At 43.2% G+C, this 26,342-nt stretch overlaps 1 protein-coding gene across 1 annotated transcript in view; it reads right to left on the bottom strand.

The window, feature by feature from the left end:
* LOC126335687 (UDP-glucosyltransferase 2-like) overlaps positions 1-24,592 on the bottom strand; it is a 42,560-nt gene extending 17,968 nt beyond the window's left edge. The window contains exons 1-2 of the mRNA XM_049999145.1: positions 24,206-24,592; positions 9,369-9,563 (exon numbers count right to left, since the gene is read on the bottom strand). Coding sequence (XP_049855102.1) covers positions 9,369-9,563; positions 24,206-24,592 — 582 coding nt within the window. The remainder of the gene's footprint in view (positions 1-9,368; positions 9,564-24,205) is intronic.
* Positions 24,593-26,342: the final 1,750 nt, after the last annotated feature.

The following is a 26,342-nucleotide window of genomic DNA, read 5'->3' as shown; positions in this document are numbered from 1 at the left end:
GGCCTTTCTGGATAAAGAAAATGTTCGACTGCTGCGCTGTGCAGCACATTCTTAGATCTTTCACCAATGGTGGCCGAGCAACTGGCTCGTCGCAATACGCCAGTAACACCTCTTGATGAAATATGGTATCGTGTTGAAGCTGCATGGGCAGCTGTACCTGTACATGCCATCCAAGCTCTGTTCTGCTCAATGGCCAGGCGTATCAAGGCCGTTATTGCGGCCAGAGATGGTTGTTCTGGGTAGTGATTTCTCAGGATCTCTGCACCCAAATTGCGTGAAAATGTAATCACATGTCAGTTCTAGTATAATATGTTCGTCCAATGAATACCAGTTTATCATCTGAATTTCTGCTTGGTGTAGCAATTTTAATGTCCAGTTGAGTATTTGGAAAGCATGTTTCTAGCGCTACTGGTGACGTTAGGATCTAACGAAATGTAACGAAAGTGATCCTGGCAAGAATGCACTGAAAACATGTTTGGAATCCAGTAGATGCAGTGGTGCAAAACCGTTCATTTGCACAACATAGGAAAGACTTCTTTAAACGCTGACCAATGGATACGATTGTACATTCATTTCTGCGTTCGTAGAACGTAAGTGCAAATATTTTGTGGAAGACCACTCTACGTGCTGTGTGACGGTTAACGCAGATTACATTTACCAAAAAAAAACTAATACGCCTCGATCCAGAATCGAACTCTCGATCTCTTGCATGCCAGAACAAAACACTATCTATTGCAAGTACTGCGCAGTACTCCTGTTATATTCTGACAGAGGTAGTTACCGTACATGTGTCCGCCCCCGGTAGCTGAGTGGTGGGGGTACAATTTTGCCGGCACAGTAGCTCAGTGTGTTCGGTCAAAGAGGCGGTGGCCCTCTGTAATAAAAAAACTAAGTAAAGAAATCAACGATCAACTTGAACGGATGTCATGTGACGCCCGCAGAGACCGAACACAACGAGCAACACGGAAAAAAAAGAAAGAAAAAAGTGGTCGGCGCGACGGAATGTCAATCCTAAGGGCCCGGGTTCGATTCCCGGCTGGGTCGGAGATTTTTCTCCGCTCAGGGACTGGGTGTTGTGTTGTCCTAATCATCATCATTTCATCACCATCGACGCGCAAGTCGCCGAAGTGGCATCAAATCGAAAGACTTGAACCCGGCGAACGGTCTACCCGATGGGAGGCCCTAGTCACACGACATTTATTTATTTATTTTGCCATACATGTGATTACAGTATTGCAAGCCTGTCTCTGTAATGCCCATTTACTGCCAGAAACAAACGCATGGCGAAATCTGTGACAAACATTTTTGTATTGCTAGTATGTCAGGAATCGCTCTGAGATGTCCGAATGTGCGAATTTTTCTTCACCCTGTATATGGAGTGTAACTAAATTCCCTTTATAGACTCTAAGGACAGATTCCTTACACCATAAGAAGAAAAAGTACCTAGTGAACATGGCCTCTAAAATGCATACCTTAAGAGCTCTGAGCACTACTTCATCTTCGGCACTGTGAAACAGATCTCTTCTATTGAACAAGTGTTGATAGCTCTTATGCCATGCCTTCTAGAGCCCTTGTTTGCTAGATCGTTTTTTTTATTTTGGTGCGAGGAACCTGGCTTCAAAGTCCGTAAAGGGAATTTAATTACACCCTGTATATGTTTGCAAGTGTGTACATATATGAAATTTTTCGAAGACTTTGTAAATTTATCTTAACATTTAATACCTAACAATAACATTAACATACGCACATCTTCGAGTCTGTAACGACAGTACAGGAAAACAAGGCGCAAGGGTGAGGTGCATTCTCTAAATGGTGATTGATTATAAATTTACAATATTCTCGGGAAAAGAACCATAAGCTATTCAACTGCTATTAACTCACAACCACAAGTTCCCATGACAAAAAGAACTCACAAATAGCGCACTTCTTTGGTTGCAGACACACGGCAGTGAAACAACTCTCTACCCTCTTTTCGTTTGACAGAGCATATATGTTTTCCCTAGGTGGTGGTGGAATAAACAAGAGTACAACCAATTTCATCCACTGGACGGAATTTGTATGTTTTTCGTCAGAGGTGTGTGTTATAGCTTACTCTCGTCAGCAAACACTCTTTCGCTTATGGAGCAAATTAGCAATTATATACACTGTTTCACTTAATTTTGGTCTTGAACCCTGGACAGTGTAACGTTAAGCTTATGTAGGCGAGATAACTGTCCTCGTAGAATTGTTTCAAGACGAAGTGAATTTGATTGTGCAGGTGAACGCTACCGGGCAGCCCCAGGGCACAACCGACCAGCCGGAGCGAAAGTTGCTGGTCAGAACAAGCCCAAAGGTGGCCAGCACGTAGTCGGAAATGGGTAAACCTCAAAGCTGGGAATCTGAACGGCAGTTGCTCGCATAACTTTGTGCAAGAAACAAAAATGTTCAAATGTGTGTGAAATCTTATTGGACTTAACTGCTAAGGCAATCAGTCTCTAAACCGAGCGAGGTGGCGCAGTGGTTAGACACTGGACTCCCGTTCGGGAGGACGACGGTTCAATCCCGTGTCCGGCCATCCTGATTTAGGTTTTCCGTGATTTCCGTAAATCGATCCAGCCAAATGCCGGGATGGTTCCTTTCAAAGGGCACGGCCGACTTTCTTTCCTGTCCTTCTCTAATCCGATGAGACCGATGACCTCGCTGTCTGCTCTCCTTCCCCAAAACAACCAACCAACCATCAGTCCCTAAGCTTACACACTACTTAACCTAAATTATCCTAAGAACAAACACACACACACACACATATGCCCCATGGAGGACTCGAACCTCCGCCAGTACCTTTGTGCAAGAGACGCACCAAAAACAGCTGAGTGTCAGAGAAGCTAAAAAAATGATTCTTACAGCTCTTTGAAATTCGACAATAATTCACAGTCAAACATTAAAGCATATCTGAGTAGATCAGCAGTCTCAGAAAATGAAGCACATACTATGATCCAACAGTATTTTCAATATCTCTAAGACTTCATAAGTTAGTTGATCACAGCGATAAACATTTTCACAATGAAACTTTGCATTAACAGCTTTTAATTAAAACCTCCTTGCGATTTCAACAAACGATATCTCAAATGATAGCATTGGCTTTAGTTATCAGCCCTGAGAGCTATGTATCTGTATCTACTTTATTTTTTGATTTATTACATTTTTAAACCTTTTCATTATGCAAAAGTTTCTCAGAGGATCCAAAATAACACAGAAAATGAATGCAGTACGAATACCTCATATCTTGTTGTACTCACGTAGTTAATTACGGAAAGTTTTACTATTTCACATATTTATTCAACTACTATCACAACCGCTAGTACAAAATGAAGGTAATTTAAGAAGCTGTCAATCGCATATGTTAGCTATCACCACAATTGAAAGGCGATCGAGTCAAATCACGTCTGTAGAAAATAAGAACGATGTGTTTTGGTGGGGATGGCCTTCATTCGACAGAAAAGGAGACAGTGGCGGAACACCATTGGAGCCAAATGAAGACTGTGAGGAGTTCACACTTCACATGAAGATCTGATGGAGGCAGATTTGCCAATTAAAACATGTAATATTCGGTCATGTCGATGATAGACTCTTTACAGTGAATGGCCATTACAATAATAATCCAACTTTTGAGGCGACTTTGACTCACGTGAGCCCTGAGTGTACTTCAGTATAGAACTCTTTCTCCGTTTGTATTGCGGAATTGAGAACAGACAGAGCATGAGTTACTTCTCTCTGTATAGCGCTGAACTCTGAATTATCTGTGCTGGTGAATATTACAAGTATTGTGATCATGAAGTGGACTTCGTTTTCTCGTATCTTTGATGACTGTTTAGTTTGGGGACTATACTACCGTTCTTGTAATGCTCTCAACGTATCGTTAACGCATTTCAGACGAGTATTTCTCCCTGTATTATATTTGCTTGTCGTAGGACAACTTTCCGTTTCCAGAATGAAATTTTCACTCTGCACCGGAGTGTGCGCTAATATGAAACTTCCTGGCAGATTAAAACTGCGTGGTAGGCTGAGACTTTTTTCGTAGAGAGCCGGTGGCCCTCTGTAATAAAAAAGACTGAGTAAATGAATCAACCATCAAATTGAACGGATCTCAACTGACGTTCGCCTAGACCAAACGCAACGAACAATACCGAAAAAAATGAGAGAAAAGTCGTTACAACGTTTGCCCTCGAAAGGCAGAGGTCCCGAGTTCGAGTCTTGGTTCAGTTTTAATCTGCCAGGAAGTTTCATCTTACTGTTTGTAGAGTTTGGTTTTTATAATTTGTGTTTATTCATATGCTGGCTTAAATATAATTCGATATTATTTTGGAATTGATTATTTTTCTTTTTAATTTTGTTGGGTTTTTGAATTTGAAAGAGATGACGTCAAGCAGAAGAGGCTTATACCCAGCAACAATGAGAGTGTACTGTTCTAGATAGGGTAGCTGATTTTAACTTATCATTTTTTAAATTTTCTTAGTGGTCCGACTCGTCGACTTTTGGATCAAAATATTACTACTTATCTCAAACTTAAAGGAACAATAGACATTTTTTTTTACTTTCTATAGTTTTTTTAGGTCGGTGTTTTTTTTTTAAATTTAAGTTTTATGTACCATGTGTTACTGACTCTTTAAATTTTGTAGTAGCATATGCCGGCGATACATCCGCCGGGCATCAAACTTTTTTGGAACTGTCCATCATTTATATCTGTTCTTTGTAGCAGCAGTTTCAAGATGAGGAGTCCTCCAAAAACACGTGTCCACAACCCTGAAATCCCAGATCAAGTGTAGGTGCTCTGCAAGACTAAAGGTGGTCGTAGCTGTTAATAAGCATTTTGATAAAAATAAACATTATTCATTATACGGTATTTCTCTGTCGTGTACATCAATAACAGTTGTTAGAAGGGAACCATTTTTACTAAATTATTCATTTATCTTATATTTTATTTTTCTGTGTATTTCATTAAGTTGAAAGTCTAGCCAATGCACTGACTGCAGGATCACATCTACAGGTTATTATCTGCAGCGAGTTAGCTGCTGGGCATAAAAGCAGACATGCGCAGTTCGATCCTATGACTACATCGAGCTATTTCTTATAAACAGCGCAGTGCATAGCTCAATTACCTAAGTTACAACTGATTTGTTCACTGAATATCTTAATACATTTTTCTCGGTTTTCAAGCCGCGACAATTCGAATGAAATTCTCGACCTTTCGATAGCCGTCTCATTCATCATCTCCAAGACAAGTGTGTACCCTGGTCTCTTTTAAAACTGTTACTGTTCATTCTGATCTCAACTGCCTCTTTTAACAGAGAACAGGGGCACAAACACAGTAGGGCGTGTGGCGGTCTTTGGATGTCGAAAAGAAGCAACGGCGAATGCTTGCGCTTGACCTTTATGGGAAGGGGGGCGGGAGCGGCAGATTTCGCCCTCGAGTCACCTGGCGTCACTTGGTCACGCGGGCGGTCGGAGATGCTTTTTCTTATAATTTTTTTACGTGGGGTAGGCCTGAAGTCTTACCACCGTCAGCGGTGTCAGCTTCCACGATAAGTGGCAGAAGGAAATTTTCTCTTTGTCACTTTCAGAGGGGAGTGGGCATGCAAGTGGGTCCTTTTCAGCTCTGGAATCGTAAATGGAAGTGGGTTGAACACTGAACTGTACACAGGCTGAACGTGAGTGAATGTCTCGGTGGACAGAGCAGGATAGATTCTTGTGTTAATGGATTATCAGTTGTTGGGGAACGTTGAACCTGTTCCGCGGACATATTTCGATGGTGCCAACGTGTACAAATTGCCGGACAACATGTACACTCCTGGAAATTGAAATAAGAACACCGTGAATTCATTGACCCAGGAAGGGGAAACTTTATTGACACATTCCTGGGGTCAGATACATCACATGATCACACTGACAGAACCACAGGCACATAGACACAGGCAACAGAGCATGCACAATGTCGGCACTAGTACAGTGTATATCCACCTTTCGCAGCAATGCAGGCTGCTATTCTCCCATGGAGACGATCGTAGAGATGCTGGATGTAGTCCTGTGGAACGGCTTGCCATGCCATTTCCACCTGGCGCCTCAGTTGGACCAGTGTTAGTGCTGGACGTGCAGACCGCGTGAGACGACGCTTCATCCAGTCCCAAACATGCTCAATGGGGGACAGATCCGGAGATCTTGCTGGCCAGGGTAGTTGACTTACACCTTCTAGAGCACGTTGGGTGCCACAGGATACATGTGGACGTGCATTGTCCTGTTGGAACAGCAAGTTCCCTTGCCGGTCTAGGAATGGTAGAACGATGGGTTCGATGACGGTTTGGATGTACTGTGCACTATTCAGGGTCCCCTCGACGATCACCAGAGGTGTACGGCCAGTGTAGGAGATCGCTCCCCACACCATGATGCCGCGTGTTGGCCCTGTGTGCCTCGGTCGTATGCAGTCCTGATTGTGGCGCTCACCTGCACGGCGCCAAACACGCATACGACCATATTGGCACCAAGGCAGAAGCGACTCTCATCACTGAAGACGACACGTCTCCATTCGTCCCTCCATTCACGCCTGTCGCGTCACCACTGGAGGCGGGCTGCACGATGTTGGGGCGTGAGCGGAAGACGGCCTAACGGTGTGCGGGACCGTAGCCCAGCTTCATGGAGACGGTTGCGAATGGTCCTCGCCGATACCCCAGAAGCAACAGTGTCCCTAATTTGCTGGGAAGTGGCGGTGCGGTCCCCTACGACACTGCGTAGGATCCTACGGTCTTGGCGTGCATCCGTGCGTCGCTGCGGTCCGGTCCCAGGTCGACGGGCACGTGCACCTTCCGCCGACCACTGGCGACAACATCGATGTACTGTGGAGACCTCACGCCCCACGTGTTGAGCAATTCGGCGGTACGTCCACCTGGCCTCCCGCATGCCCACTATACGCCCTCGCTCAAAGTCCGTCAACTGCACATACGGTTCACGTCCACGCTGTCGCGGCATGCTGCCAGTGTTAAAGACTGCGATGGAGCTCCGTATGCCACGGCAAACTGGCTAACACTGACGGCGGCGGTGCACAAATGCTGCGCAGCTAGCGCCATTCGACGGCCAACACCGCGATTCCTGGTGTGTCCGCAGTGCCGTGCGTGTGATCATTGCTTGTACAGCCCTCTCGCAGTGTCCGGAGCAAGTATGGTGGGTCTGACACACTGGTGTCAATGTGTTCTTTTTTCCATTTCCAGGAGTGTAGTAAGGCGTCTTTTCTTTGGTCGCTTATCTTTAAGCTAAGGCAGTTTTCTTAAAGAGTTCTGCGAATCGCTCATGTACTCGTCCAGCATGAGAAACCTAACCACCACTTAAGGCATATCTTCTAGAGAATCTGAAGTTCTTTAATGTTAGAGTTTCAGGTAGTGCCCCATGCGCCACGGCCATATAAGAACCTGGGCTGTAGTGTCGCCTTGAAGAGTTTCAACATTGTTGACAGGTTGAGATCTTTGCTCAGATAAGTTGGCATCAGGGCATATTACATCTTTAGTGTCGTCTTTTTCTTCTCCTTAACGTGCATTATGAAGAGATTCTCGAGCCATACACCAAGGTTCTTCCTGGGTATCGCCGGCATTGGTGGCCGAGCGGTTCTAGGCGCTTCAGTCTGGAACCGCGAGAACGCTACGGTCGCAGGTTCGAATCCTGCCTCGGGCATTGGATATATGTGATGTCCTCAGGTTAGTTAGGTTTAAGTAGTTCTAAGTTCTAGGGGACTGATGACCTCAGATGTTAAGTACCATAGTGCTCAGAGCCATTTGAACCATTTCCAGGCTATCCTGTCCTCGTTGATCATTAAGTCCACGTCCAGTATCTGCTGTTTCTTCGGAAATAAGTCTTAGAAAAGATAAGATTTAGAAAAGATACCTGAATGGTGTGAAAAGTGGCAGTACACCCTAAATAACAAAAGTGTGAGCTCATTCACATGAGTGCTAAAAGGAACTGGTTAAACTTCGGTTACACGATAAATGAGTCTAATCTAAAAGCCGCAAATTCAACTAAATACCCAGGCATTGCAATTACGAACAACTTAACTTGGAAGGAACACATATAAAGCATTGTGGGGAAGGCTAACCAAAGACTGTTTTTTGTTGGCAGGACACTTGGAAAATGTAACAGACCTACTAAGGAGACTGCCTACACTACGCTTGTCCGTCCTCTTTTAGAATACTGCTGCGCGGTGTGGGATCCTTACCATGTAGGACCGACAGAGTACATCGAAAAAGTTCAAACAAATGTAGCACGTTCTGTATAATCGCGAAATATGGGAGAGAGTGTCACAGAAATGATACAGCATTTGGGCTGAGACGTAATCTTTTCACGAAATTCCGATCACCAACTTTCTCCTCCGAATGCGAAAATATTTTGTTGACACCGACCTACATAGGGAGGAACGATCACCACGATAAAATAAGGGAAATCAGAGCTCGTACGGAAAGATATAGGGGTTCATTCTTTCCGCCCGCTATACGAGATTGCAATAATAGAGAATTGTGAAGGTGGTTCGATGAACCCTCTGGCAGGTACTTAAATGTGATTTGCAGAGTATCCATGTATATGAAGATGTAGACTGCTGCAGTTTTGGTTGCGGTAATGACTGTTTTGTTGTAGAAAGACCATGTTCAAAGTCGATCCTGTTGTCGCCGCATTCGGGTAATCAGCTTCGGTATAACACGACCCGTAGTTAAGAAAGCTGTGTTATGGGCGTAAAGACTTGTGGACACGTTGCGTTCCAATGGCATGACGTTAATATAAGTATTAAACAGTAACATAGACAACACAGAGCCCTGAGGGATGTTTCGTGACAATTTCTTTCCTTCAAGCTGAACGGAGAGTTGTCGGTCTTCACGTAACAATCCTGAATAGGCGTATTGGTGAGAAGCTTCTCCAACATCTTCAGGCGTCAAACTTTTGTCGTACGTTTTCTATATGTCTATGAAGACACTGAGGGTAGAGCTGGACCGGTTAAAATTATAGTGGATAAATTCGGTGATCTGTATAAGTTGAAGTTCTGTGGACAACTCTGCCTGGAAACCAGACTGTTCAGGGAGTATGATGTGATGTTGTTCTAATTGAGCGATGATCCTGTTAAGGAGAATTCGTTCCAGCACTTTCCTCATAGTGAGCAATAAGCTTATCGGGCGATAGTTGTCTGGTTGAGAATGATCTTTCCCAGGCTTCGGAATTGGGATAACGCGAGCTGTCTTCCACGTGTCTGGGAAGCACTCCACTAAAATACAGCTGTTAATAATCCTGGCAAGCAGTACCAGCGACTTTCGAGGGAGATGTTTGAGTTCAGCATTGCTGATGTAGTCCTGGCCAGGTGGACTGACCTTAGTTTTGCCGATAACATCCGTGACCTCTTGGGGCGTCGTCAGGAGAGGGCGGTCCTGCGTCGATCGCCGCCAGAAGTCAGCGATTGGTTGCAGCAGTCTGTCCTCTTCTTGTTGAAGCTGTTGGGCAAGCCTTGCTGGTGGTTGTGAAGTCAACATCTGCTGGTCACAGTCAGTCGTGTAAAGCTCAGCCTTCTCCAATGGATCACACAGAAGGCAGTCAGGACCTTGAATAGCACGTTTGACAGGCGTGAGTTGTCGGAGTCGTCGGACGAGTTGCCATTCTTCCTTGATGTTGAGGAGAAATTGCGCCATTTTGTCCTTCCAACAGCCCTGTCTCCATTCTACGGGTCGTCGGTGGAGTATCCGTGAAAGGCGGTTCATATCGTGCCTGTCTGGTCGATAGGTTTCGATATCGCTTCCAGAGTGGAGTGTTTCTGTTCCTTTGGATCTTTAGTTCTTGTGAAACTGTTCAACATTCGGTTCCAGCAGGGCTACCACTGTGGACGCCCGTTTGCTAGCTGCCTGAATTTTACTGGTTAACATTTGAATGGCGCCGTCAATGCGTTGCTTGTCTGGTCGACCGCACATTATAGTTCAGGTGAGAACTGAACTGATCCCAGTTCAGTGTTCTCGTTATTTAGTGACGCCTACAACCGGCAGATGGTCTGAGGAAAAGTCATTTATAGGCTGCAGCTGTAGGATGGGTGCAGATTCTTGACTACAGCTGTGGTGTGCGTACTGTAATACCTTCGGTACACACACCATCAGATTATTTGACTTGTCGCTCTAACGAAGTAGGCGAGTGTCAGCAATATGTCTCGTGGTCTTATCGTGGCGTGTTTATCTTCTGCTGTTAGGTCAGACGATAGAAATGCCACTTGCACGCTTAGAGTAGCAGATTGACGGTGACCAACTTTAAACAGAACTTGATTAATTTTCACACACATTTATTAAAATAATAACAGCCATAAACCTTACTTAACTTGATTCTGGATGCTATTTACAAATGACAATCTGAAGTTCCTTTGGTCTTGGTACGTTAATCTTATTCTCACATATCTCTGATACTTGACAAAGTGTCTATACGTTTATCTTCATGGCTATGTACAGGAATATGATAATCTTATTAGGCGCAGACTGGAACTTGACTATAGACTGGTACATACAAATGCAGATTAATGCAGACTGATGCAGACTGACTAATTGGAGGTCTGTACACTCGTTATAATACCTCGAGCGTTCAGATATCACTGCGCGAGTGTGATACGTGAGGAGAAAAGGTTCTACGTTAGCAGCAATCTCATTGGCTGCGAGACATATTAATACGCGGATCGGCGGAAGCAGAATTTGGTCCGTCTCGTAGTGCGGAGACGGACGAGCGCTGCGCCTGCGCTGTTGTGCTTAGTGGGGCGTGCTGTAGTGGAAAGTGTGCGCGCGCTGACTACGCGGAACTATGTACACAACAATACCACTATCCAGTTCATCACCGTTTGGTGCTGGAAATAGGGTATCCTGGTCAGCTGCGGTGGACCATAGACAGCTGCATCTTAGTTCCAGATCGTACAGGATGCGGCCCTTGGGGTTGCTGCCAAGCGAATTGCAGGCCGTACTCTTCGTAATCAAATCGCCGCCCAGAACACCTCGTCGTGCGTATGGAATATGTGGCCGATGTCATCTGGGATAATATCCTTGTTTGGATGTAGATAAGTCGCGACAAGTCACTTTCCCAACTGTCATGTTGCCTGTGACAGTTACCGCTTCCAAAGACATCGCAGGCGGTAAAACATTCACAGAGTGAAAAAAGTTATTTTTGATGAAGACTGCAGTGCCCCCCTCCCCTGCTGCCAACTCTGTCCGTCCGATAGCCTTTCGTGTTACGCAGCTTCAACTGCGTCGTTGCCGTTAAATGCGTCTCTGAGATAAGGACGACTTCTAGGCGTTGAGTGGTGATGAAACTGTCAAGTTCTACCTCACTGGTCTTCAACCCATTAGCGCTCCATATACTAAAATGGAGGTGTGTCGTATGTTGCCTGTGGGCCATTTTAACCCTGTTGTGCATGAATTTCACTGCAGTGGACAACTTTTAATGGTCAGTTCCCTGGCGTTTCCAATCAGTCATGAGGCTACAAATGCATGCAGGACCCAACACCAGTAGGGAGTGCCCACTGCAGTGAACTGTGTGCCTTTGCATCCTCAGGACTGATCTAAAATGACAAGTGACCATTAACAGCTGTCCACTGTAGTGGACGCTATGTGCCACAGGGTTAAGGCGAGACGAACGCTTTAACAAGACCCGCCACTAGAGACAGTGTGCTCATGAGTTTTTGTTGTAACATGATCATCAACTTTCTGATATCTGTGAGTGTTTGCGTGATAGGTCCCATGAAGTACTTAAAATCGTCGTCAGGTGTTGCTGGTGAGATTCAGGGCTGGCAGATTGTGTATAAGTGTGTCATCGAGTCTGAGAGGTAATTCGCGGAAAATTTTGATGTTGCTAAGATTGAGGCAGAGACCGGTGTAGTGGCTGAAGTGGCTGGGGTAGTCAACAGATAAGTGGCAAACGTCCTGAGAGGTCAGCCTGATGCTTGTTGCGCGCCGAGGAGATTGTCGTTGGGCAGCAGCTCGTCGTTGGTAGGCTTGGAACAATTCTTGGTACTACTGGCGGCTCAAATATGAGGCAGAGTGCTCTTGCTCACAATTATGGCACTAAGATTTTTCCGTTCTTGGGAGTGATGGTACCCAGCACATCTCACGCATTTCGGTGGTAGGTGGCAATGATTCGCTATGTGCTGAAAGAACTGTCATAGCTTACACTTGGATGGTCCCTCCTTCGGCCAATTAACTGCGACCCACACCCTGGTGCCAAAGACATACTGAACATTATTGATACGGTTATTGTCCTTTTTCGACAGCATGATGAAGTAAGTAGCAAGAGGTCGCAGGTTCTTGGACAAATCCTCTCGCTCTTGTATACTTATTGTCAGTGGCTGCAGGAAAACCTTTCCCACTCATTTCCTTCGTCAATTAGCCCACCGTGACTTGCCCTGGAAAACCAAAACAACTTTCAGCCACTTTTCTTCAGGGAGTTGATGTGTCAAACAGTCAAGTTGAGATTGTTGGAAGAAAGCGATGGCTTTCTGTTAGTCAGTGTAAGTTTCAAAGTGGTACTTGACTCTGTTTCTTTGCTAAACAGTCTTCAGTGCACCCTACTTTTATGTTTTTAGCGCGGCGTTTAGTTCGAGGTATTTTCTGTGTAATAAATTGTAACAGGCAGTACTTTCTTCAACGGTCTGGGCATCGGCCGCCGCGGGTTCTTGTTGCGATGGGCGAGTGTACTATAGATCTTCCTGTGTGTCGTCATTTTGGGCCCTCGGCTGCATGAGTGGCTGGAAGCGACTGGATGTTTCTAGTATCTCCAGTCCCCAAATACAAGGGTTTGAATTCTGCGGCAGTGAACCAGATTAATGTTGGTGCTTATATTGCCCCGTAATTAAACCTTCGTCGTCGACAGTTTCCTGCGCCGGTGCATTATTCGTGAAATCAACGTCTTCATGTTGTATCTTTTCAATCACCATTGACGTCCGGGATTGAATCGAAGTCGAAGAGGTGTTCCTTTGCCTGGTAATGGTATGTTTCACGTGGCGTCGTATATTGACTGCTTGGTAGTTGCTGGACAACGGTTTCGGTAGGTTGCTCCTTTGCCTCAGGTCGAAAGTAGAGCCGAGTGGCTGTCAGTAGCGACTCGGTCAAATTCTTGTGGGCAGACCTGTGCAGCAGACTGCGAAGCAGTGAGCCGTAATTTCTGTTTCCGTCGTGGGGCCTCAGACTTTGCCTTCCGGAACAGTGAGTAGTGTGCAGCGGTTTGACAGCTCTCTTTTTGGACGCAGCGCCTGGCTTTGCCCCAGGAGTCGTGACCTGCCTTAGGGAAGGCGGGCTGACCAACCTCGGGCGGGGCCTTGGCTCCCCCTCATGCCCTAAGCTAGCCATTTCCTAGCAGTCTAGACCAGGCTATCTCGCCCGTAACTATGGCGGTGTTGAGACGGAAACAAGCAGGTGAATGATAGACAAGTTGAGGAAACAAGTCCGCTGCGCAGCAGAGGGCGATCCGCGATAGGGAAATAACCTCATAGTGTAAAAGTGCAACGTGAACACGCTCGCGCAACTTGCTAGTACTTCGGCGAACTCCAACCGGACAGTGCTGGAACTGCTAAGAGCTGTCTTATATTCCGGGCAACCACAGCTGCTGAAAGGCATGATGTTAGAAACAGGTAATATTGTTTATTAAAATTTATAATATATTGCATAGTAGAATTGCTTGTGATAAAATGCCATGCACGGAAAGGAGGGCGTCTTAGAAATTTATTAATTTAAGCAAGACACTAGTGATCCCAAAAGCTAATTCAAACTTTAACAAGGTATGCCTTAAACGACGCTGTATCCCGAATCATATTAAACGTATGCTGAATAGTAAATATAGACTCACTGACAACAGCCGTAAGCGGATTATACTTTTTTCCATTACTTTGAGGTGAGGGCATTGTATACCAAGAAAGATTGATTGAAACTATGTGTGGCATTTTCATTTTACACCTAGATTATGTAACCTAATTAAAATTACATTCGATGACAATGAGGAGATGTTATAAAGAAAATGTTTCTCCTACAGTTTACTAATTACATGCTCTCGGGGGTAAACAGGTAGCATAACAGCTCTGTGAGGTAAACGGACAGCAAAATAGCTCATAGTATGGCCGCTTTGGGTGATGCTCGACTGTCGTCATGAACTTGCAGTCAAGGTTAACCAGCTTATATCTACCGAGGTAAAGGAAGGAAAATCAAAAGCAGATAATTAAAAAAGTGTCGTTACAAGGTCAATTAATAGTAAGTTATCAGAACATAAAGCACTCATAGTACAGGCTGACAAAAGTAAGTCAGTGGTAGTGATCTTAGAGGCGGATGGGTGGTTGGTTGGTAGATTTGGAGGAGGGGACCAGACAACATGGTCGTCCATCCTATCAGATTAGGGAAGGATGGGGAAGGATATCGGCCGTGTCGTTTCAAACGACCTACCCTGGTATTTGGCTGAAGCGATTTATGGTAACCACGGAAAACCTAAATCAGGATGGCCGGACGCGAGCTCGAACCGTCGTCCTCCCGAATGCGAGTCCAGTGTGCTAACAACTGGACCACCTCACTCGGTGGCGGACTAGAGAAATAAATTTCAATTTTTTTTAGCAGAGTAATATAACGAAAATATGATATGGCTTAACTGCAAAATACGTAGCGAACCTAAAAAAGTTTTTTAGTAAACCGGGAACGTTTCCTCATAAAACACAAAGAAACGACTTTTGCCAATGCACCAAACAGCACCAAAATTACGTGGTACTATGAAGATTCACAAAACATGTAAATCGTTAACCCCGACTGTGAATGCTAGGGGGGGGGGGGGGGGGGGATGGACGCTGGTTATGAACTAGAAAAGTTGCTCGACTGCCCGAAGAGTATCTGAATAAACATTTCCGACATACTACTAATTTCAGTATAAAAAATAGGAAACAGCTTATAAACAATTTGCAGGATGTAATCATACCGCCAACCACACGTATGTCATGTGACGTCAGTAACACGTACGCTAATATACCTATTGTTCAGGTGCAAAGAAATACCACGGAGAATCTGAGTACCTTTCGGAGAGACCATCTAAGGAGGTGGTAGAAACTCTGGCATTACTAAAAATTGTTTTAACTACAATTATTTTAAACTCGAGGATGAATTTTATTCACTACAAGAAAACTTAGCCATGGGCCCTATACTTGCCTATTGTGTATCAAATATTTTTATGACCAACTTTGAGCAATAATTTTAAAAAATCCCTCAACATTCTAGAAGGTTAATGTTATGGAATGGATAATTTGACGATGTTTCTTATGTGATGCTAATAATGTTGAAAGAGAGCAGTTTCTGCGGGATCTAAACAGTTTGAACCAGAAGGTACAGTTCACTGGACAGTGCTCTGAGAATGACACTTACCGTTTTTGGACCTCCAAGTGTAAATGTAGGCTTCGGTATTTACCGAAAGCCAACCACGACCGATCTTGTTATACACAGGCAGCCACCTCACCCAGCATAAATCCACAGCATTCCGAGACATGTTAAACCGTATTTATGAAGTGCCCCCTATCAGAGAATCCCAAGTAGCTGACTATGAGGCTATACAGTATATTGCGTATCAAAACTGTTACGATCCAGGATTTGTTAAGGCAGTTAACAGAAAGTATATTGAAAAAGAAAAATCTTCCTTTCCATAGCGGATTAAAGGTAGTTTTCATAACACTTAGATCAACTGAGCAGACAAATGAACGCTCTCTTTTTGTAGAATACCATATCAGGGTGCAACATCCGAAAAATTGGCAGACGTATGAGGTCCAAAAACATTATTCCACCGAAGTTTACATTCTCATATCGAGGCTGAAAACCCAGGCACAAGGAAAGAGCTGAGGTAAACAAATATAACGAATACATGTAATGATTGCCCTAAGAAATATATAGGACAAACCGTAGGTGATTTCGAATAATATTTCAGAAACACCTTAAATAACTCGCGATCTGCATTAACAGAGCACGTACGCGATAAGGACCACAGCATCAAAAGCCCTACAGAAATTTTAAAGATATATCTCAAAAAAGAAAGAGGCCAAATTTTGAATATATTAAAGGATGGGGAAATATTTAGACATGAAAAAGACAACGCACAGTTCACGTTAAAGACCAATTGGAATAAAAGCAGCATAACATCTAGCTAATTTTGATTGTTTAAATCATCAGGTGTTAGTATGTACACCACTGTCCATTAAAATTGCTGCACCACGAAGATGACGTGCTACAGACGCGAAATTTAACCGACAGAAAGAAGATACTGTGATAAGCAAATGATTAGCTTTTCAGAGCATTCAAACAAGGTTGGTGCCACTGGCGACACCTACAACGTGCTGACATGAGGAAAGTTTCCAACCGATTTCTCATACACAAACAGCAGTTGACCGGCGTTGCCTGGTGAAACGTTGTTGTGATGCCTCGTGTAAGGAGGAGAAATGCGTACCATCACGTTTCCGACTTCGATAAAGGTCGGATTGTAGCCTATCGCGATTGCGGTTTATCGTATCGCGACATTGCTGCTAACGATGGTCGAGATCCAATGGCCGTTAGCAGAATGTGGAATCGGTGGGTTCAGGAGGGTAATACGGAACGCCGTGCTGGATCCCAACGGCCTCGTATTACTAGTAGTCGAGATGACAGGCATCTTATCCATATGGCTGTAACAGATCGTGCAGCCACGTCTCGATCCCTGAGTCAACAGATGGGGACGTTTGCAAGACAACAACCATCTGCACATACAGTTCGACGACGTTTGCAACAGCGTGGACTATCTGCTCGGAGACCATGGCTGCGGATACCCTTGACGCTGCATCACAGACAGGAGCGCTTGCGATCGTGTACTCAACGAGGGACCTGGGTGCATTAATGGCAAAACGTCATTTTATTGGATGAATTCAGGTTCTGTATACAGCATCATGATGGTCGGATCCGTGTTTGGCGACATCGCGCACATTGGAAGCGTGTATTCGTCATCGCCATATTGGCGTATCACCTGGCGTGATGGTATAGGATGAAATTGGTTACACGTCTCAGACACCTCTTGTTCGCATTGACTGCACTTTGAACAGTGGACGTTACATTTCAGATGTGTCACGACCCGTGGCTCCACCCTTTATTCGATCCCTCCGAAACCCACCATTTCAGCAGGATAATGCACGACCGCATGTTGCAGGTCCTGTACGGGCCTTTCTGGATATAGTAAATGTTCGACTGCTGCCCTGGCCATCACATTCTCCAGATCTCCAACGAACTGAAAACGTCTGGTCAAAGGTGGCCGAGCAACTGGCTCGTCACAATACGCCAGTCACTACCTTTGATGAACTGTGGTATCGTGTTGAAACTCCATGGGCAGCTGTACCTGTACGCACCATCCAAGCCCTGTTTGACTCAATGCCCAGGCGTATCAAGGCCGTTATTACGGCCTGAGGTGGTTCTTCTGGGTACTGATTTCTCGGGATCTATGCACCCAAATTTCATGTAATCACATGTCAGTTCTAGTATAATATATTTGTCCAATGAATACCCGTTTATCATCTGCATTTCTTCTTGGTGTAGCAATTTTAATGGCCTGTAGTGTATTAAATTCTGCATTATTCGCGCCTGTAAAGGTAACGACCCAGCACTTCCAGTCATGAGTATATGACGTTACACTGTCCACATGGATATCTTCCGTTGAGCCAACCAGCTAGTCTCTCTTCCTCGTCCGTGCGGGTCGCTTTTGCCTTACCCTCACTGAACTGACCTGCTGTCACACTGTTGACACACTGCCATGCCACACCTTTCACTTCGTCCGCTCACTATAAATATTTCCTTTTTTCTTTTTAGCTGCAGGCAAATTTTAGAGGATGGAACACGTCTTCGTTACCTTTCGGTCGCCATAGTATTGATGAGCGCTTGGTATGCCTATGATCTTTTACCGTTGTGAGTATATTTTAGACATTTCTTTATTATCTTTAATATCCACAAAATGTTGTGACGCTGCACTTTGCATTTTACCCTGTAGGTTCACATGATGGTGCGGCTTGAAGCCGCGAAACCGGTCGTATTTGAATAAACAACACCCAACACTTTTAAAGCGGAGTTCTTCCTAACATCGTGCTGTGATTTGCCCAATGACCTTCCGCGCACGCGTCGTTTCGCCCTCTCTGATAGGTCCCAGAGTCCGCAGTCGTGGAAAACAGTGCTAACTCCGATAGTCAGTGGTTTTACTCCTGACGACGATGGCGGAGACGGCCATCTAAAACTCGAGAATTTTATTCGTATTGACGTGGCTTGAAAACCGAGAATATTTTATCCTTACAACTGGTTTGTTCGTTGTTGTTGTTGTTGTTGTCTTCAGTCCAGCAGCTCTCCATGCTACTCTATCCTATTCAGGCTCCTTCATCTCCCAGTACCTACTGCAACCTACATCCTTCTGAATCTGTTTAGTGTATTCATCTCTTGGTCTCCCTCTACGATTTTTTCCCCTCTGCGCTGCCCACCAATACTAAATTGGTGATCATTCTATTCTCTTCTTGTCTAAAGTATTTATCGTCCACGTTTCACTTCCATACATGACTACAGTCCATACAAATACTTTCAGAAACGGCTTCCTGACACTTAAATCTATACTCGATGTTAACAAATTTATCTTCAGAAACGCTTTGCTTGCCATTGCCAGTCAACATTTTATATCCTCTCTACTTCGACCATCATCAGTTATTTTGCTCACCAAATAGCTAAACTCCTTAACTACTTTAAGTGCCTCATTTTCTAATCTAATTTCCTCAGCATCACCCGACTTAATTGGACTAGATTCCATTATCCTCGTTTTGCTTTGTTGATGCTCATCTTATATCCTCCTTTCAAGACACTGTCCATTCCGTTCGGCTGCTCTTCCAGGTCCTTTGCTGTCTCTGACAGGATTACGATGTCATCGGCGAACAGTTCGCATAAGAATGGTGTGTTATACAAGATGGCAGTTGATTCTCATATTTGTGGATTCTTGTTTGATAGAGAGGCAGAGACTCCACACAGAGATCACTGTCATCTAACAGAGACGTTCTGCACCACAGAACACAATGCTTGCTAGATGAAATACCAACTGCTACACTATACTTAGATGTAACTTACTTAGACAGGCATGCCATGCTACATTCTCTGCCAGTTGGAAGATTTCAGTAGCTGTTCGATAAGGAAGGTCGAACTGGTTAAGTCCAAATCGTGATGTGATTTCCCACTAGTATGTATGATGCACACAGTGACTTGCTGCTATGTCCAGAGCTACTAGTTCCAAGGAATGGTTCCATCCTCAAGCTGACGAAGGCAGGTAATAAACAAGATATGTTATTCAGTACAGAAACGTCTATCAACGTCTGAGTTGGGGCTGAAACATATTAGAATGACCAGCATCGTCTCCTTGTATCAGTCACGCTGCTCGAAGGAGTATTCAGATGCACCGAAAAGAGGGATCTCACTGTGTGTTATTCTTATATAAAGCAAACGGTTCAATATTCAAACTTCTTGGATTCTTATAAAAAATAAAAAGAACTCTTATTATTCGAGTTCGCGAAAATTACAATTTTTATAATCATTTATAACAAGTTATTACCAAAAAATTTAGCCACCTTTAGATCTGAAGTTTTATAGAAAACTGCACATGAGGGAGTCTAGCGTGACATAATCTGTAATTATGACAAAGGGTATACAAAAATCAGTATATATCAAATAAGACAAGCACTGTTGTACCTGATTACCAGGTCAGTAAGAGACACAATGTCATCAATAAAATCCATACTTTGGCATAACAGTATTTGTAGCCCAACGTTTCTATACAATCTGAATACAAAATATGATGTGATGTGTTACTATTACAGATGTTCAAAACAATCCATTCTTACCCAAATATATGAGATCATTGAAAACATTGTACAACATTGTGTGAATAAGTATCTACATTAGAAATGGCTTATCACAAACTAGAAGACAAATTTACCTCTACCACGTAGCAGCAGCGATCAACAGAGTCATATGTCTGTGTCAGAGCAATCAGAACACTGACTCGTACTATGTGCTGAGCCTTACAGGAAAATTACATACTACCATTTGGCACTGCAGTTACAATATTTTAATAACTGCATATTTTAATAACTGCATCAGTATTATGCAATGTGCACAGAAGGTAATAATAATAACTACAGTTAAAGAAGTAGACATATACCAGATAAAATTTAATGCTAATGTACATTCATATTTCAAAGTGACAAAATGCCGCTAGGCGACACACAGTAATTATAAAATGTAATCCAGAATGGTAACCAAACATGTATTATCACTGATATTAACGAGTTAGGTGTAACCAACAAAATACCTTTAAGTATTCAACATTAAATGATAAAAACTCATACATAAATGAGGAATGAAGCTGAGACCCACCTGCCATAGGTGTTTTGGCGGCATATAAAGGTATTGCATTCCAACATTAATAGCAACATAGTTCGCATAGTGAATATTACAAATTAAAAATTCGATATTTTGGAAATAAATGTAAAATTTAAGGAAACTCCGAGAAATTCATTGTTTAGGGCATTGGGATGGGCATCATGGCGCAAGGAGCTATATTGCCAAGCCATGCTTCAAGTGAACCACTGTTTTCAAGCAAGGATTAGTAGCTCTGGAGATCTATAACCTTTTGTCAGACTTTACAAAGCTTACTTATGTCAGTACGTCTGTGTTGTACCTATCCAAATTCCACATATACTAATTTCACTATGAGTTTACGAAACCTAATTTCGATTAGTCAAAGTTACTTTACATGGATACATACAGCTGCATCTACTGACAAAGTATGAAGTAATCAGATGCCACATTTACACACTCAATGCGCCTGGCTAAGTATCCGATCCTTTTGGAATAACACCTCGAAACAAGGAGATTATCAGTCTGATGAAGGATGATGCGAACTGTTCACAGACTGAGGAGTTTGTAGGTCTACGATCGAAGATATATGCTTAACATACAAGTGCAGACACAGCTGACACCCAAATTTGGGCTAAGGTTGTGCACTGTGAGCCGCCAATGGCTCTAGCGATCGACTGCTAGAAAGAGCGCCTGCTCAATGGTATTGCAGTGCCGTGTTCCCTCATGACCTCATGATATTCTGAACCGCGTACCTTATTTAATCACGAGAGCATATTGTGTACGCTATATAGCAACTGAAAGTTGGTCAGTGGTGCCACCATGACAAACAGTTCATCTGCATGGATGGGGTCAGAACATTTTTGTTCTAATACTCTTCACATGAGTGATTGACAGTGGATGGGTATTTATTTGTAAATATTGCATGTGTGGGCAAGTATGTCAAATAATAATAAGGACCACGTGTCATCGGTATGTATGTGTGTATACTAAAATATTAGAAAACTAATCATAACGTAATTATTAAATATTTTCAATATGGGAAATGTATTATGTTGTTTCTTCTCCACTAATATTTGTTTTAATGCTCAAATAAATTACAAACATTGAGAGCAAGTCATCTCTTTTCCTTCGGACATGTCCAAATGGACAGTCGCCATATATACATAAAATTAACGTCAGACAGCCAGTGATCTCTTCAGTGCACACTCGAATACGCATAGGAATCGGCGAACAGTCGCGAGTAATGGAGATCATGGGCAAATGGCAATCATTAGAAGTGTCCAAATAAGTTGAGGCTTTGGGTCTGACGGTAGATATGCTAGTGTAATCCGCGCAACTGCAATGATCACAGTGTCCAGATGGCTCAGTCGTCAGAGCATCTACCAAGTAAGCCCCAATTGCTTATATGAGATCATATGTATCGTATAATTCAAATATAAGGTAGTACCCAGAAGCTTTATAAACAATGGTGTTGACTGTTCCAATAATGGAAATTTACCTACGCCCCACCTAGATACAGATCAACCAGACGAGTTTAAAACTGAATCTGAAGATATGTAATACATAAGCAAGTGCAATATGCATCAGAAAACGAAACTGGTATAAGTAATCGTCGGAGGTACTGAACAAACTGGAGTCATCAAGCCTTTGTATCATCATCTGAGCAAGCTGGGCCACAACTGCTGTAACTGGGCCTTGATATCCTGGATACCATCATTGAAATGGTGTTGGCATCTGAGCTGCTCCCACACAGTTTCTGTCAGGGTCAGATCTTGGGAACTGCTGGCCTGAAGAGTGCCTAAACGTCATGCAGACAGTTCATAGCGACACATCTCTTGAAGGACCGATGCCTTGAATGGACGAGCACTGTCCTATTAGAAAATGTCACCATGATCCTGTTGCATAAGAGGTAATACATGGGGGTGCAGGATGACTGTGATGACCACTGCTCTGCCAAAGTATCCTCAGCCAGAACTAGCTGAAGGCATGGCGTGAAAAACATAGGAAAAATTGGATGTTTCCCGAGTTTCCTGTCATATTCGACAACGATGCTCATCAGAGGTGGTGCAGATCCACATTTCATCGCTGAAAACAATGTGACGCCATTATCAGCAGTCCATGCTTCCCATTCACGTCTTTCATGATGTAGTATTAATGTTCGGCTACTCATGAGTGGTAACTCCCGATTCCGCATCGTACTAGTCTCTAGGCAATCGTCTGGAACAACACAGAACGACGCAGGGCACCCCCTACTAGTTCTCAAATGCCAGGAGAGGAAATGAAGTGGTTAAAATGTGTTTGGTGCACAGTGCTACGATCCCCCTTGTGGTAGTCAGATGAAGTCGGCCAGAACATTAACAACCAGAATGCTTGCCCTCACATTCCCATGCAGCACATCGTCAGGACACCGTTGTAACTGAATGCCCCACAAATGTGGCTACTGCGTGATTCGGCCAGTTGTCGAAATGAAGAGCCACAATGAAACACTGTTCAAACTCTTTCATGTGCTGATAATACTGCCTCAGACGAGTGTGCAGCATCTCAGTGTCGTTCACAGTGATCACTCAACATATCGTGCTGTCATCAGACCTGCTACAGGGAACTGCAACTGTAATCATGTACATGCTCGATGATGGTGTGTGTGTGTGTGTGTGTGTGTGTGTGTGTGTGTGTGTGTGTGTGTTTACATATTTTCGATCTGTAATACAGATTGTTAAAACTACTTCTGAACATGGCGCAAAATTCTGTTCAGTTAGATAGTTTTGAACTTGACGCTATTTTACTAATTCAGTTAAATGTTACAGGTTTTTGACAAATAGTACACATCTGGAAATGCTATAAACTTCAGCCTTTATAGGCTTTTGATAAATAATTCAGGCCATTCCAATACTTTTCAACATGATATAAAATGCAAGTCGTTCGGAGACTTTTGAATTTGATACGATAATGGCCAATAGAACAAGTGAGATATTTATGCCATCTCGCATATTTTTATTTCTAACTCAAGGTGTCTAGTTCCACTATGTTGTATTTTTATAATTTCTCGGCACCGCCATCCTGATTTTATAATTTCCTGCTAGTATCCTCTTTCATTTTCTGCCATCATTCTGCATTTTTGAATTTCCCACCAGCACCATCTTACATTTTTTTTAAATTTCCTACCATTGCCACTACCATCTTGGACTTTTCATAGGCTAATGTGCTAACTAGCGACAGCCACTTGTACTATGGCCCAAGACCCCCACAGCTGTTTTACTCATAGTTGTACAGATGTTTTTGCTTTAATGCAACTAGTGATAAATAATGGTAAGAAAGTAAATGAAATGAACAAGAGGGAACACCAGTTGCATTTTTCCAAAACACTCGGACAGTATCCTTGAACAGCCTCTGAAAGTTTATCAGTGCAGCTCGGATTCGCCTCGTATATGCAATTTTGAATTTATATCAGTTTCCAATTCACTTTCTTTGCTTTCAAGATGCTCGTTAATGTATTAAATACATTTAAAATTGGTTATAAAGTTATCGTGCAGTGACAAATGAAACACGAACAGTAAAAGGTGTTGATGGCAAATTATTTGAGCCGCAATAGGTGTAAGAGGATGTTACATGAAGAAACTGATAGAAAGTATAAGCAAGTACAAAATAACTAATAACTTACTGCAGAGACTATCTACTCGCTTTAGTTTTATTAATGATTCTAATATCTACCCTTCAAATAATTCTTAGCGATGTTTGCATAAGTGGACCAAACTGTGGAGAAAGTAAACCAATAGTAGTACCTTTGGCAGAGGCTTCTGTTCTGTGGCAACGTGGATTCCGGTGATCTCGATGATGTTGGGCAAGTGCGGGCGAGGATATTCCATGACGAAGTGGTTGGTGGTTATGAGGAGACTGACGTTCCTGTCCGCTTCGTACACAGATGGAGGATCTGGACCAAAGTGTTTCCTCATAAGTGCTTCATGAACTGGCATCGCCTGACAGAACCACATGTGCATCAGCCTTAAATAGAAGTACGTGTTGTACAGCCGCTGCCAGAAATTCATACCGTCTGAGTAGCCGAGCCACATATCAGGCATGTAGGCGGGGTTCATGGGGTTTCCGAAGTTGTAGTAGACTGACGAGGGAGCCGTCATCGTCAGAACCTTCACGACAGGAGGCGAGCCCATTATGTGTACGAGTCCATAATAACACATGTATATGAAGCCCTCCAGAATCGCAAGATCGTACGTTTCACCAGACCTAGAAGTAGAAAGATTATTTATTTTATTTCTTTAGTATTTGGCAGACTACAGGAAAAGGTGATATGTAAAACAGAAAAATAAAATAGATCAAAAATACAAAAATATCAATAGACTAGTATAAAATTCTGGCAAGAGAATTTCATAATTTCGTCGTAGATCTATAACCATTAATTCAACTATGCAAAAGTCGTAGGAGAGAACTCCATGTACCAGTATCCTTCACGTCTTCTTATTCGGCACTCCTGCTCCAAATTTTACTTTGGTTTCTTTTATTGGTTGATCAATATACAGACTGAATAACATCTGGGATAGGCTACAACCCCTTATCACTGCCTTCTCAACCACTTTTTTCCTTTTCATGCCCCTCTACTCTTATAACTGCCATCTGGTTTCTGTATAAAGTGTGTATAGCCTTTCGCTCCCTGTATATTGCCCCTGCCACCTTCGGAATTTTAAAGACAGTGTTGCAAACGAACATTGTCAAAAGCTTTCTCCAAGTATACAAATGGTAGAAACGTAGGTTTGCGTTTCCTTAATCTATCTTCTAAGATAAATCGTAGGGTCAGTATTGCTGTGCGTGTTCCAACATTTCTACGGAATCCAAACTGAACTTCCCTGATTTCGGCTGTTACCAGCTTTCCCATTCGTATGTAAAGAATTCGTGTTAGTATATTGCAGCAGTGACTTATCAAAAAGGTTTCTGTAATTTTCACACACTTGTCGACACCTGCTGTTTTTTGGAATTATATTTTTTGAAGTCTGAGGGTATTTCGCCTCATACATGTTGCTCACCAGATGGTAGTGTTTTGTCATGGCTAGCTCTCCCAAGGCTATCAGTAGCTGTAATGGAATGTTATCTATTCTCGGTGCCTTTTTTTTGGTATAGGTGTTTCAGTGCTCTGTCAAATTCATCACGCATTATCATATCTCCCATCTCATCTTTATCTACGTCGTCTTCCGTTTCCGTAACGTTGCCCTCAAATACATCGCCCTTCTATAGACTATATACTCCTCCCAACTTTCTGCTTTCCCGTCTTTGCTTAGGACTGGTTCTCCATCTGCGCTCTTGATATTGATACAGGTGTTTCTCTTTTCTCCAAAGGTCTCTTTAATTTTCCTGTAGGCAATATCTATCATACCCCTAGTGATTTATGCCTCTATCTCCTTGCATTTGTCCTCTAACCATCCTTGCTTAGCTATTTTGCACTTCCTGTCGATCTCATTTATAAGACGTTTTTATTCCTTTTCGCCTGCTTCATTTACTGCATTTTTATATTTTCTCCTTTCATCTATTAAATTCAATATATCTGCTGTCACCCAAGGATTTCTACTAGCCCTCGTCTTTTTACCTACTTCGTTCTCTGCTGCCTTTACCACTTCATCCCTCAAAGCTACCCATTCTTCTTCTACTGTATTTCTTTCCCCCATTCTTGTCAATTGTTCCCTTATGCTCTCCCTGAAACTCTGTATGAACTCTGGTTTAGTCAGATTATCCAGGTCCCATCTAATTAAATTCCCACCTTTTTGCAGTTTCTTCAGTTTTAATCTACAGTTCATAACCAATAGACTGCGGTCAGAGTCCACATCTGCCCCTGGAAATGTCTTACAATTTAGAAACTGGTTACTAAATCTCTGTCTTACCATTATATAATCTATCTGAAACCTGTCAGTACCT

This window comes from Schistocerca gregaria, chromosome 2, assembly GCF_023897955.1.
Source record: "Schistocerca gregaria isolate iqSchGreg1 chromosome 2, iqSchGreg1.2, whole genome shotgun sequence".
NCBI lineage: Eukaryota > Metazoa > Arthropoda > Insecta > Orthoptera > Acrididae > Schistocerca > Schistocerca gregaria.
Note: the sequence above shows the minus strand (reverse complement) of the source record. Positions and strands in the feature narration are given on the sequence as shown.